Genomic DNA, 14,451 nt, shown 5'->3' on the forward strand with positions numbered 1-14,451 from the left:
CACGGCACAGTCAGCCTGATCAACTCAGGTAATTGATCCATGATGATGCGCTACCGTGTTCGCCTCCAATAGAGACAGAGCCGAGACCAGCAGGTTCCCTCGGCACCCTAGCCTGCTGTTCCCTACAGAGGAGGGGAGCCCAGGGAGGCCAGCTCTTCTCTGAGCACCTTGGAAAATGAACATACAGAGATGTTCCTTTACCGGATGATGGGAACCAAAACACCCAAGGCAATCAGCTGGTGCTAGAGCAGCCAGGTGTGAGCAGGGTGACATCCAAATTAAACCAAACACATCTGGATCCTGAATTGCAGTGAGCGAACAACCAGTTTTGGAAAGTAAGGGTTTTTTTTTGCGAAATTAATAATTAAAATTATACAGAATACAGGTTCAGACAGCAGCACTTTCATAACCAGGGTGATTTACCTATGTTCTTACATATAGAAAACAATACATAGGCACTGAGAGTTCAATGGTCTTCTTATTGAAGACCTGGTTTAGTTCCCAGAACCACTGAACAGCTGTCCTCTCCAACTCTAGGGGAATCCTGATGCCTCTGCTTATCACATGTACACATGCACACATGCACAATGAATCACACACTCAGCCCGGTGCTGGTGTGCGCACCCTTCATCCCAGTGCTCAGGAGTAGAGGCCAGCCTAGTCTTCAGAGCAAGTTCCGAGACAGCCAAGGCTACACAGAGAAACCCTATCTTGGAGAAAACAAAACAAAAGCCCACTTAAATAAAAAAGAAAACGATATACACCAACCTATTAGTGGCTATTACAAGAGGCTTATACGTAACTTTCATTTAGTTTAAAATGATTTCACAAGTTTTAAACAAGAATGTAATATGGGAGGAAAAAAATGTCAAGTCAATTCTAAGCCTAAATGTGAACTAGTGTGACAAGGGGCAAGCAGTGTCCCTTAACCTGGACTTAGGGTCCCTGGGGCTGCTGATCATCTAGCTGACTGATGAGTGTATATGGACCAGGGACAGCAATTCCCTTCAAGCCAAGTCTGCACTGGGGCTGAGCAAAAGACTCAAAAGTCTTTCTGGACAAGTGATTCAGAATACCAAACTCCAGGACAACAGCCCAGCAGCCTGAAGGCCCTGGCAGGCTTTCCCATGACAGCTGTCCAGTGAGCAGGAACCACTTCTGGGAAACCACACAGGTGCTCACCGAAGAGCTGGGAGGGGTTGGCGCTGGTGGCCTTCTCGTAGTTAGTGAGGCCTTCGTAGATGACCTTCCCCACGGCTGCATAGAGGCACTCCAGCTCCTCATACTTGGAGGCCACGCTTGAAGTGCCTGAAACACAGTAGACAGGGAGCTGGGTTAGCGCTCGGAGGCTGTGGAGTGTGCAGCAGTGCCTTCCCTTCCGCCACAGGACAGCTGCGCAGCATCTTTGGATTGGCTGATTGACACCATTAAGGGCAACACACATCTTGACAGCTCTAAGTACACTTACTCAGAACATGACCAATTTCAGATTGTTTGTTATGGTACTGTAACTTAACTTCCTCTAAATAACTTCCTAAAAGGAAAGTCATCCAGCAGATAAAGAAATGAATTACAGAACAGATGCAAAACAACATTTTCAAGTCAAATAACATTTTAAGAGAGACAGAGAGGCTGGTGATGGTGGGGCATCTTTAATCCCAGCACTCAGGCGCCAAGGGCAGGCAGATGTCTGAGAATTCAGCCTGAATTACAAATTGAAATCCTGTCTTAAAAACAAAACAAAGAAATAAGGTTAGGGGACTGCGGGCCACGTAACCAGGACTACAGGCTGGGCACTCTCAGGAGCAGTCCCTGGCCAGGCCACTTACTTGGCTCTGTGGGGAAAATGCTCATGAGGCGAGAGAGGAGGCTGTGCACGGCTCGCAGCACCTTGGTGTTCCCACATGTCATGCAGGCTGCGATGCCCCGCTGCAGGGGCTTGAAGCTACTGAGGATGGCCGGAGACTGCAGCACAGTCAGCAAGAAGCTCAGCACTTCCAATCCCGTGCAGATGTTCCCATAGTTCACCTGGTTAGGCTGCTCCTGGAAAGGAAAAACAGGCCACTCTCAGGTAAAAGCACAGACGCAAATCCAGAGTTCTGAAACCGATGCCAACAACTATTTGAAATTCAGTACAGCCGTCCGATCAGATGGCCACCATGCACCATATGACTTTCATAAGGTTGACCTAACCTCTTCAAAAGGACATTAAGACTTTAGTAACCAATCTTAAATATCACTTAAATCACTAAAATTTGGACAAAAATGGAAAGGTATTATAATGCAGAATGCCTTTCTTGGTCTACTTACTTAAAACACAAAAATCCATAACAAGAGAAACATTTTTCAATTTGCATCATTTAATTAGTGTGCCAGATAATGATATCATTAAAAATAAAAATGTCAATATGAAGCAGAGGCACAGCTTCTAGCAACTTCAGTTCCTGTGGTTTACACACATTATGTCTACACTGGAGTGAGGTCAGGTCCCAGCAGTGACGGATGGCTGCAATGGTGTACAGCTAGCCACCTGACAGGAGAACTAGTCACTTTTTCAAAAGGGCAATGAGGAAATGGGACAACCAGGCAAATAAAAAACATGAAGCCTTTGGAGCGTGCGCTCCTACCCCTCCCCCCTCCCAAGCCTTTTAAACCCTGACAATGGATTAATTCTTTGTGGTTTCAAACAACAGGTATCTATACTATGCTTTCTGAAAGCCAAGAGTAGACGCTTTCAAACTCCATTGACAACTAGACAGAGGGAACCTGGAATGGCAGTGACAAGAGACCAGGCTTTTGCTGTCACCAAAAACCCAAGGACAAAGGTTTTCAGGTAAACAACACACAGGAATAACCAGAATGGCACCAACTGCACGTCACCTAGCGCCCCAGTCTACTGCAGGGCTTAGCAACTAGCTCACTGAAAAGAATGCTCTACAAATCCTAACTCACTGTGAGGAATAATTCCATCAGTCAGTCACATCAGCTTATACAAGCCAGCTAGATCAAGGAAGGAAAGAAGTGCATTTGAACTATGAAGGACACAGACGACCTAGTCTAAGCTCTCTGGGCTGACTGAGAACTTGAAGTTCAAAGTCAACTTCAGCAAGCGAGAAGACGGGGTGGAAGGGGCCCAGAAGTGCGGAGCGGAGCTTGGGTTTGAGACTCAGGCTCAGAAGAGCTGCATGCTTCCATGCCCACACCAGAGCCAGGTGGTAGCGTCCCAACAGCCGGCACACCTACCACAGTCATCAGCAGCTTGTCAAACCACTGCAGTTTGAGCTCGGACTTGCACCACATATCTGGCCGTAGAGCAGTCTTGAGGAGATTCACACATCGGCGAGAGAGCACCTCCCCCGGCGACCCTGCCGTGTTGGTGTTGTCGTTTACCTACAGGAACACCAGTCAGGTAGTCACTGAATGCCAGCTTACAGGCCCAGAAGAACAGGCTGAGGCTTCCCAAACATCCCCGCACACTGCCTCCCACTGCTTGGCCTCCCAGGCACACATCTCCCCGTGCCCGGCCTTCCGTCTCCCTCTGGGTCTCTGCACCTATACTCTCCCCTGCAGCAGGTGTCTGTGGTAGCGGAGAGCAGGGCCTGCTTCCCAGAGAGGGAGCCTGCACAAAGACCCCCACGCTTTGCAAGGAAACAAGGGATCTTCTGATTTGGCAGCTCAGAGGATTCTTTGAAAGTCTTAGCAATCTTCAGTAATTCACAAAACATAATTATTTTGTTTGACAGCTTTAAGGACTGAAGAACCCACCCCAAATTGAAAAGAAAAATGAATTTTCCTGAGATTTATTTTATTCAGTGTGTCTGGACATGTTTATTGATCTATGTGCCTGGTGCCTGCAAAGGCTGGAAGAGGGGGTTGAATTCTCTAGAACTAGAGCCTCAGATGGTGTGTGCCACAACTCAGGAACTGAGAATCACCCCAGCCCATGGTGTGGACCGTGTTCTTGACTGTTGATCCAGCTCCACAGCATCCCCTCCAAATTTTTTTTTTCCAAGAAAAAATTTCATTTAAATGGGTTTTGGAAGACAAAAATGCCAGGTTTCAGAGGCAGATTCCCATCAACTCTGTGAGAACATGAATGTCACTCTGATGAGTAAGCCCAAGCTACAAGCGCTGTGACAAGTCAGTGTGAGCTGCAGAGATCCCTGCAGGCTGGCCAGCTCTATGCCACGCGTGCTACAGCACCCTAACCTGACACACAAGGAAAACAGGGAAGTAGACCGGAGCAGCTGGCGAGCCGAGGTGCCTTCCCTATACCATAATGTGCACATTATCAAGACAGGCTGTGCCACCGCTGAGGGCATGTGCTGCCAAGCCTGACAACCTGGGCACCCATGTGACCTAAGAGTCCTACAAGTTGTCCTGTGACTTTTTTTTTTTTAAAGATTTATTTATTATATGTAAGTACACTTCAGACACTCTAGAAGAGGGCGTCAGATCTTGTTACAGATGGTTGTGAGCCACCATGTGGTTGCTAGGATTTGAACTCAGGACCTTCGAAAGAGCAGTCAGTGCTCTTAACCACTGAGCCATCTCACCAGCCCATCCTGTGACCTCTATGTGACATATTAAATAGATGCCATTATTTCATTAACACCAAGAGGATAAACTAGAGGGCAGACATGCCTATCAATAAAAAGACACAGGCAGCCAAGTGTGGTGGCACACACCTGTAATTCCAGCACTCAGAAGGTTCAAGCAGGACTGGAAACTAAAGGCCAGCAAGTCGTATAGCAAGTTCCACACACATAAGTCAGGCGTAGTATTATAACCATCTGGCATAAGATCTGCTCTCAGGCTCAGTCAGACACCATGTTGCAAGGTCACTAGTTCTGCTATGCATTCTCATACCTGGCAAGCCACTCGAATGAGGAAGTTCACCACAGTGTCCGTGTGTTGCTTGTCAATGGGCTTGGCGAGAAGAGAGTCGGCTCCAGGCAGTGACTGGCTCCGCCCGAACACCTAGGAAAGGATCATCCTTTAAAGTGGCAAGGGAAGCCTCAGCAAGCATCTCCAATGGGGACTCACCCTGACCTGACAGCTGACAACTGCTGGCACTCCCAGGTTATGGGCATGAGGGACTGCAGGGGCAGGGGATCCCTGCCCTGTGAAACATACAGAGTTGGCAGGGGCACATGACCTAATATACAAACTAGCAGTGAGGAATGACTGGGAAGTGTCTGGGAAGAAGCCAGCACCACGGGAATGGACAGCTAAGAGGCTGATACGGAGGGGGCTCGGAGCTCTGCACGGCATGGAAGGCCTGGGTAGGGACAGCGAAAGGAGCTGTGTGTCCACCGCAGGGCTGTGGTAGGACAGCAAGGCAGTCTGACTTCCTGCTAACTTCAAATGATCAAAAGACCCATGAGGTAGTAGAAAAGCAGGAGAGGTCTGGCACAGCCCTCACCTCGATTCCTCTAGTTTAAGGTTGGAAAGAAAGGCTTTTGTCCTCTGCTCCATGAGAGGCATTACCAACAGTGACAAACACAGAGGCATCTGTAGGAAGGGGGACTGAGCAGCAGAAGCTAACTGCGGTACAGGAGATGGATGCCGAGGAGAAGCGGGGAAAGGCAGAGATGGTCTAGTTTTCCACTCAGAGGCCTGGCACTGTGGGAACATCTAAACAGACAGGCCAGCAAGAGTTGGACAAGAATCTTGAAGTGGTCAGCCCAGTCAGTGCCCACAAGCCCCGACTACAGCCAAGAGCAGAGGTCAAGGCTCCCGGGGCCGTCCTTCTAACCCAGGTGCAGAGTCCCCAGGAGGCTGTTCTGAAAAGATGGGCAAGCTGTCTTTTCAAAAACCAAGAAAGTGGAGACCCATTCCCACCCTTTGCATTTCTGTTTCTCATCTTTCTTTCTTTTGCTATGAATGGGGCCCAGGGCCTTCCACACGCTGGGCCAGTGCTCTGTCAGCCACGCCTCCAGCCCCTTCCCTCTGGGATTCTAGGATGCTCTACAGCTGAGCTGAGCCCAGCTTCTCCCAGCTAGACTCTAAGCAGTTACCCCATCCCGCGGTCTTATCCTCAGCCCCTTGCTAGCCGAGTCCAGGCTGCTGGGCTACATCCCAGCTTTCTCCTTTGGCTTTTTCTGTAAATAATTAACAGCCCCATGGTACTAAGGCAGTGAAGAGGAATGGCAGGAAATATGAAGACCTCCAGTGGGTGCCAGGCCCTAGAACTGTTCTCAGCTCCCAGCTGTCTCTGGAGCAGCTGGCTCAAGAATGCTCGAAATGCAGAGCCCCAGGAGAGCAGGAACACACAAGGAGACACAAGTCCTTACTGCGCTGATGGCTCCAGTGGCCGCCCTGAAGCGTTTCACCTCCTGCGCAGAGTCTACAGACAGGCCTCTCTTGATGGACACGGAGTTGACGCCCTCTCCACCAGAATTTGGGTCCATGTCAGAATCCGGCTTGAAAAACACACAGACACAGCAGATTGTACTGAGGGATTCCCAGGAGAGCTGTAAGGAGCTCAGTGAGAGAGGACAGCGAAGGCTGATCGTCCTACTTGCTGGTCCTTGATCCTCTGCAGTTCCCACTTGATGACAACCTCAGAGAGGTCCACGGCCAGCCTCCGCTGCTCAATGGTGACACTGGGGGTAAAGCCCAGCCTCTGCATGGCACTGACCATGTGCTGGACCAAGTGGTGCCGCACCGGGTAGTACACCTGCAGACACAGGGACCAACATCACATCAGCGTTCACTAAGAGGTGAGGGGGTCAAAGCTGGCCCCCGAGGCTGCAGCACACACGTCTGCTGTCGCTTCACACACCTTAAAGTGCTGCACTATGAGGTGAAGAATATGCACCAGCTGGGGGACCGTGTGTCCCTCTTCCACGATGATCTTCCTAGTCCAGTGTGTCAGCATCTGGTGGCCGTCCTCCATGCGGGCTGGCACCGCCGGGGTCAAAATGGCCATTGCTTGTCTCACAATTGCTCGGGCTTCCATTGCGTGAGCCTTGAGAAGACTGTGGAAAACCTAGAAAAAGAAACGCCAGCTTCAAGGGAATCTGATGTCCTCTTCTGTACCCTGTGTACATTGCACCACACATAGTATATATGTGCATGCATGTACATGCGAACACCCTCATCCCACACATGGATGCATGCGTGCGCGCGTGCTCTCTCTCTCTTATATATATATCTGAAGCTGTTTCACAAGAAGATCAGAATTAGGAACCTGAAAGATCCAATCTGGGTTTAACGCCTAGAACCCACATAAAGATAAAAGAATCAACTCTCTGGCCCCTGTGCTGTGGCATATGAGTGCCCCGACACCCTGACAGACATCTCCTTCCCTCTCTCCCCAACACACACACAACAACAGAGTGAAATAATCAATTCACAAGAACTAGAAAGGCAAATGCAATGAGTGGGGAAGGAGACCAAGGCCGTAACGGAGCACAGGGCAGAGCAACGCCTCGGGAGGAGTGATCCCACATGGAGTGCTCCCACATGGAGTTCTCCCATGTGCAGTGCTCCCACGTGGAGTGCCTGCACCGCCGAGCTTCTCATCTTTAACGCCCTCTTGGCTTCTCAGTGTTAAGCCCCACACTAGCAGGACCTGCCTTTCAGTGTGATAAGCGCACTAACAAGGACGCTGCCTCGGTTATCAACACTGGTGAGGCTCAGCACACCATCCTTCCATCTTGCAAATCCACAGCACTTTCTTCTCTCAAATTGAAATTCTTTCCCTGTCCAAAACTGGCTTCCACCACAGGGGGATCACTGCAAGTTCGGGAACAGCTTGGGCTGGAGTCAGAACCTAGCTCATGAGCTCCCTGACCATCCTCCTGAGTCCTGTCATCCTCAATCATTTCTCTACAATTCTGACTATTCATCAGGAGGACCCAACAGCAATTACTTCTTAAGATCTGTAAGCAGGAATGAGCTCTCACTTCTAGTGGCTTTGAGAGATGGAAAGGAGTGGATGAGGCTGTCAGACAGCAAGGAGTACCCCTGGATGACCAATGAGAACGGAGGAGGGACCCCTAGAAGGCACCTGTAGGACGATTTTCTTGTGGATGGCGAATTTGGCGATGATGTGCGCCAGCAGCAGGTGACCACTGTATTTGCAGGCAGGATCCACACAAGCCTTGGAGAGCAGACAGGGCCACGCGAAGGTCATCAGACGGCGCAGCTTGCTATTGCGGTTCTTGTTGTTGTCATGGATGTGGTGGGGGGCATGTTCCACCAGCAGTGTGGCATACTGCAGGAGGTAGATCCGCAGGGAGTCCAGCATGTCAGCTTGCTTCTCAGGGTCCAGGACCTGACAGCAAGGAGAAACCCACTTTGGATTTTTATTATAATCATATAAGTCTGTTCCTTAAAAATAACCCTTATGAATATTCTTTTGGGGATTGAGAAGATGACTCAGTGGATGAAGACACTTGCTGCCAAGGCTCATACTTTGGGTTCAAGTGTCATAAACTACACAGGAGAGAACTCCCTCAAGCAGAGACAGAGACACACACACACATATGGTGGGGAAGCCCCAAGGAAAATATTATTCTCACAAACCCCTACCACAAGCATACGCATTCACCCATCTAAAAGGGCTCGGACGCCACACAGAAGTGCTCCTGGGGACACCACCTTGGTTATAAACACGCTGGTGATGCTCTCTGGGTTGTCTCCTTCTGGATTAGGAGGTCCTAAGAGCTGCTCTCCTTCCCCCTTTTCAAAGCTGTACAAGAAAGCAGGATTCAAGATGTGCTGCAGAACCTGGGGAAAGATCACACATGAACAGAACAGAGCTGTGCAAAAATGAATGAACGAACGAATACTGCCTGGGGGCTTGGGGTAAGGCCTGCACCACCCAGGTAGGACCCGATCAAGAGAGCAACTGCTCATCGTAACTTCCAGCCACATGGCAACTGCCAGAGGCAGCTAGAAACATCAGGCAGAGAGAGTGCCAACCTCAGCCTGGCTTTCTCTCCCCCATTCTGACTGCTGGGCCTACTTCATAAGCATCTGGAGAGATGGGCTCATTAGGAATAGTGCCCAGGTTCCCTAGGAAATGGACCCAGCACCTGCTGTCACAACCTGGTACCAATGGGACTCACCTTTGCTTTCAGTTCATCTCCGAAGTTAGGGTCATTAAACTCTACGAAGCGGAAAAAGAGTGCCCGCTTTTGAGCGATGCTGTAATTTTTGGGGATCTCTTCTTCCATATACTCCTTCAAGAAGGTCATGTTGCACAGGAAGCGACCAGTGAAGGCTCGGAGCAGCTGGAACAGCAGTTCTATGTCGCCATAGTTCCTTCTGAAGAGCCAGGACAAGGAAGAGGTTAGCGTAAGGCCAATTCTCTAACTCCACGGAATCCAGGTTTGTGCCTTTCTCTTTTTCCATTTCTCACTGTGTCACGCATGTGCACAGCGTGACTCTGCATGTGTGGGGAGGTCCAGCACTGGATTCCTCAGACTGCTCTTCCACTCTGTTCACGGAGACAGCGTCTCTCAGTCACACCCAGAACTCACTGGTAAGGGACAGTCTTTGCTAACCAGCCTGCCCTGGGGAACGCCATCTTTGCCTTCAAAGGCTGGAAATACCAGCAGGTGACCACACTCACCTGCCATTTCTGTGTTCTGGGGACTCTAACTCAGGTCCTCACAGGTAAGAAGCACTGAATCACTTCCTCACTCACATTTTATTTGGTTTTGGGTTTTGGGGTTGTTTTTTTTTTTTTTCTTCTTCGAGACAGGGTTTCTCTGTGTAGCCCTGGTTGTCCTGGAACTAACTCTGTAGACCAGGATGACCTCGAACTCAGAAATCTACCTGTCTCTGCCTCCCAAGTGCTGGGATTACAGGCATGCGCCACCAACACCCGGCTCCTCACTCACATTTTAAAGACATCAGTTACCATCCACCTCCTGTACAAACATCCAAGGACCCGAAGACCGGGCACATCAGGGGCAGCAAGCCCACAATCTAGGGTTTGGACAGAGGAAGCGAATGCACCCACTTGCAATAGTTCAGCAGACAGAAGGCCAGAAGCTTGGGCTCCTTCCAGTTGGTGGCAGCCATGTTCTCTTTGCGGTGTCTTTCTTGGAAGGTCTCGCTTACCCACACTCGCCTCAACTGGCTCACCAGAGAGTGCTGATTGGCCAGCCAGGCATCATCGTTTTTCACGATGATGCTTATGATCTGTAAGAACAGAGGCAAGCATCAGGCCTGCAGCTCAGCCTGCACGAAGCACCAGGTCTGCAGCTCGGCCTGGACGAAGGGGCTTTAGGTTCACCGAGGATGTGCTGCTACCTTGATGGCCTGGAACTGGAGGTCCAGGCGCATGTTACTGGTACTGGGCGAGCCGGGGCGGACTGCTGTCTGAGCACCACCAGGCAGCAGCAGAGTGATGAACCTGTTGGGGTTTGCTGCCAACACATCCCTCAGAGGTCTGGCATCTTTGTGTTTTAAGAAACTCTGAAAGCAAAAGAATGAAGAAAGCTGTCTGGATCAGACCAAACTCACCAAGGTGGGAAGATACACTTCGTAAAGTTCCTGATAACAAAGGTAAACAAAATGAACAAAAATAAAAACATGCAACTCTCTGGACAAGCTGTTGCTGTTTGGGTATGATAAACTCAACTAGAATCCCAGCTCTCAGGAGGCTGGAGAGTAGCCTGTTCTGGGCCAGCCAGGGCTACAGAGAGCTCCCCCTCAAAAAGGTTAAAAAAATAAAGATGCTGGGCTGGAGAGATGGCTCAGCAGCTAGGTCCAGAGTTCAAATCCTAGCACCCACAAGGGTGGCACAGTCACACCAAAACTGTAGTCTCAAAGATCCAAGGCCCTCCTCTAGTGTGCAGACAAAATCCCTATATTCATAAGCTACAGAACTAAATCAAGACCAACATGTCCACTCAGTGGGTAAGGGTGCATGCGGCCAGCAAGCCTGACCCCTGGGACCCATGTAGAGGATGCAAAGCTATCTTCTGACCTCTGTATGTGCACTGTGGTGTGTGTACACCACACACATAAACAAGCATAGTACAAGAATATGTTTTCCAATGGTAATCTGTTTTTTGCTTGTAAATAATCCTAACTGCATTGATCTGTTAAAGCCACCAAAATTCTCCCAGCTAACTCCTCAAGTGTAGCTTTGCAGACATGCTCAAACAGCAATGTTCTTGACATGCAGACCTCTGAGGAGCAGGAGCCAGGGTACTGTGGGCAAGTGTGGGTTTGCTACGGGCTGAGCACCTGGGCTGACAGCACTTGGCAGGCACCAACCACAGCCACAGGGCTTCCTACCATGAACATTCGGCTCCACTGGGGGTCATTCAGTGTGGCTTCCATCATGAACAGCTCCACTGTCTGCGAGGGATGCCGCGTCAGGAACTTGATAAGTGGCTCTCTGAATGGACTGCCCGCCTACAAAACACAGGGCAGAGATGCAACCCAAACCATCCTTCCCAAAGGCCTTCCAACTGTCACCACGTAAGCATGGAACCGCCTCCAACTATACCATAAGCAAGTCTTAATACCAATATTCTCACACTGCAGATTCTCTCACGGAAAGCATCTTAAGAAAATAGAGCCAGGCCCAGCGGAACACTCCTGTTGTCCCACACTTGGGGTCATGCGCAGAGGATAGCTGCAGTGTAAGGCCAGCCTGAGATACCTAACAAGATCTGCACGTTGTTCCCTGACCGCCACGTAGCATATGCATGCCCACGCAACACACACTCAGGCGTGAAGAAAAGAATATGCTTTGCAATAATTTTGTTTCACTTTTTTGCTCAAGATGCTGAGAATAAGAGAGATGAGTGCTTAACATGACATTTTCTCCACGCCCCACCCCCAAGGCTCAGAGAAGACTGTGAAAGAAGGACAAGAAAAAAAAAAAGTCATAAAAGCCCATGGTCATCACAGAACAATACAGAAAGAAGGAGCACACAGGGAAGGACTGAAGGATTGGGGGCGGGAGGGGGGGTCGACAGGAGCACAGCGGGAGAAAGATAAGAAAGGGTACTAGGTGAAATTAATCATAACGTACCATACATACATGTATGATATCGTCATGGTACAAATTTAATTGATTCTTAAGAAACAACAATAATTAAACTAAAGAAAAAAACCTAAGTAGATAACACCAAAAGTAATTAGATAAAACACAGTTTTCAGCAACACAGCCATTGGTGTATTTGCCCATGCTCCAGGGGATATAGTCCCAAGTTCACACAGGAAGTTGTTAAGTTTAGGAAGGTGACCCTGGTCAAACTCAGCAGGTCACAAAATGCAACCAAAAAACCATGAAAACTGAAGGGGACAGGAAGGGTACACATGATCAGAATGTACTATATAGGTGTATAAAACTGTCGAGTGAACACATTTTTAAAATAAGAAAATAAAGCCAAGCGGTGGTGGCGCACGCCTGTAATCCCTGCACTCTGGGAGGCAGAGGCATGCAGATTTCTGAGTTGGAGGCCAGCCTGGTCTACAGTGTGAAATCCAAAAAAAACCAAAAATAAATAAATAAATAAACAAACAAACAAATAAATAAATAATAAATTTAAAAAACTAAAAAAAAAATATTTCAAGCAATAGATGGGAGACCAAATTAACCCTCAGTCTGGCTGTACCTTAAAGCAAGTCAGAGCTAGCCCTCGGCCCAGCCCTACCTCAATCAGCATGGCACGCTCTGTCTTCATCACAACCTCCAGCAAAGGCTTGACCAGCGTTTGAGGAGCAGCAGGGATCAGATGGAAAAGGTTTATAATTGCCGAGCAAATCTTCATTTCCTAATAAGGCAAGCCAGAAGCCATACACAGGTCAATTCGTTTTGTGAATGGGAGAGCAGTCACCACAGACCCTGCTACCGTCTAGCTACATTCACAAGGCTGGCCACCAAAGCAGAGTTGACATGGAAAAGCCACAACTTACCGGACTTACAGGACAGTCGTTTTGTCCTGAGGGAGCTCACTGCCCTAGCCCTTCAGTTCCTGCCTCTGGGGGACAGGGCTCAGTGTGCCTTGTGTGTTTTCTATGCCTTTGTTTTCAGGACCCTGAGTCTGTGTCATGTCAGTCACCTATGCTAGCCCCCCTCATGGAGGCAGGAGCCGTCAGTCACACCTGAGGTGACAGCGCTCTCACACTACGTGTGAACTTCTAAGACACCAAGTTCTCAGAGCACAGAACTTTTGTGTCCTCAAAACCCAGTCAGTCAAGGAAGTTCCTCAGCTCAAATACCAGTGTGAGCAACGACTGGGAACGGTGGGAACGATGCCTCAGCCAGGCTGCAGACAAAGCTGAGAGGCTGTGCTGGGTCCTACTGTGTGCACTGTGCCGCGTGTGGCCACTTGGCGCTGGGTGTTGTCTCTACACTATCCTCGCGTCAGTCTTTCTTCCACTGTTAAGGAGTCTCTCTCGCTGGCTGCTAGCAGGGAGGAGCCCAGAGGAGCCACCCTGCACTGTGTGTCAACTGTGTCTGTGGCTCCTGGGGGTAAAACGGGGATGAGAGACAGCGGCCAGCAGGAGCTCGACCCCAGGAGAAGATGGTGTGTGTACTGCTCAATATCACCTCACAACTTCACATTCAAGTTTTAAAAGAGAGCATATTCTCTCTGAAGTTACATCTTTAAAAAAAAATGGCAATTTACATTATACATTTGTTTTCAAAGCAAAAATACTGAAATGTTCTACTTTGCATTCTATAAGAGTGCCGGAAGATGTTATCATCCCCATTTTACAGAGTGAGAACTTGTCCAAAGACAGTGCTATCACTGTATCCATGTGAGAGTATTCATGAGAGTAAGTGTGTGTGTTTGTGTCTGTCTGTGTCTATGTGTGTGTGTCTGGCAGACAGGCTGTATCTAGTTTGAGGGAATTGTCAAGTCAGTGTGACAGACAATCACTCCCAACTCATAGCAGGCATGGCTATCCTGTGCGGCCTTTCTTCTTAGGAGGCTTCTGGAGGCTTGTGCTAGTCAGGAATGCTAGGGCAGGAGAGTCAGTTCAGTCTTAGCTAGCACTGAGAGACTGTAGCTCTAACACACAGAAAACACAAGAACTTAGGATCTGGCTTAAATGCCCTAGGAGGTAAGAACATGCTTGGCATCCGGACAGTTCACAGCAATGATACTACGACAGCTCCGCCACAGACAAGACAGTACAAGTCACCGCACTCAAGGGCACAAGGCACTCCGTCCACTACAGGATCACAACACAGCTAACAAGGTCACGGCAAAACCAGATGCGACAACAACCCCCGCCTGCAGCTGCACTGCGGTTCTCACCTCTACCCCTTCCATGGCAGGCTGAACCAAAACAAAAGTCACAGCATGAAAAACGGGCAACCAAACGGGAAGGAAGAAAGAAAAAGGAAAAATCAAGTGTTCTTCACATTGCAAGTCATAGCTGACTTAGATAAGGTTGCTCTCACCTCAAACTGACAGAATGGAGACAGGGAGCACCTCCCGCACTCTGAAAGGCTCTCCT

General features: G+C 49.2%; 1 protein-coding gene across 13 annotated transcripts in view; it reads right to left on the bottom strand.

Annotated features, from left to right (window-relative positions):
• The window catches only part of Trrap (transformation/transcription domain associated protein), a 98,375-nt gene that overhangs the window by 36,513 nt on the left and 47,411 nt on the right, over positions 1 to 14,451 (bottom strand). For 9 of the 13 annotated variants that reach the window (XM_052168762.1, XM_052168767.1, XM_052168763.1 and 6 more), the window contains exons 32-46: positions 14,396 to 14,449; positions 12,636 to 12,755; positions 11,266 to 11,385; positions 10,273 to 10,437; positions 9,980 to 10,161; positions 9,081 to 9,279; positions 8,611 to 8,739; positions 8,018 to 8,284; positions 6,788 to 6,994; positions 6,524 to 6,682; positions 6,297 to 6,425; positions 4,870 to 4,980; positions 3,244 to 3,390; positions 1,830 to 2,043; positions 1,183 to 1,308 (exon numbers count right to left, since the gene is read on the bottom strand). In XM_052168762.1, the coding sequence (XP_052024722.1) occupies positions 1,183 to 1,308; positions 1,830 to 2,043; positions 3,244 to 3,390; positions 4,870 to 4,980; positions 6,297 to 6,425; positions 6,524 to 6,682; positions 6,788 to 6,994; positions 8,018 to 8,284; positions 8,611 to 8,739; positions 9,081 to 9,279; positions 9,980 to 10,161; positions 10,273 to 10,437; positions 11,266 to 11,385; positions 12,636 to 12,755; positions 14,396 to 14,449 (2,329 nt within the window). The remainder of the gene's footprint in view (positions 1 to 1,182; positions 1,309 to 1,829; positions 2,044 to 3,243; positions 3,391 to 4,869; positions 4,981 to 6,296; positions 6,426 to 6,523; positions 6,683 to 6,787; positions 6,995 to 8,017; positions 8,285 to 8,610; positions 8,740 to 9,080; positions 9,280 to 9,979; positions 10,162 to 10,272; positions 10,438 to 11,265; positions 11,386 to 12,635; positions 12,756 to 14,395; positions 14,450 to 14,451) is intronic. The other 4 variants (XM_052168770.1, XM_052168771.1, XM_052168772.1 and 1 more) reach the window with 1 other exon arrangement.

The sequence above is a fragment of the Apodemus sylvaticus genome, chromosome 22, assembly GCF_947179515.1.
Source record: "Apodemus sylvaticus chromosome 22, mApoSyl1.1, whole genome shotgun sequence".
Taxonomy (NCBI): domain Eukaryota; kingdom Metazoa; phylum Chordata; class Mammalia; order Rodentia; family Muridae; genus Apodemus; species Apodemus sylvaticus.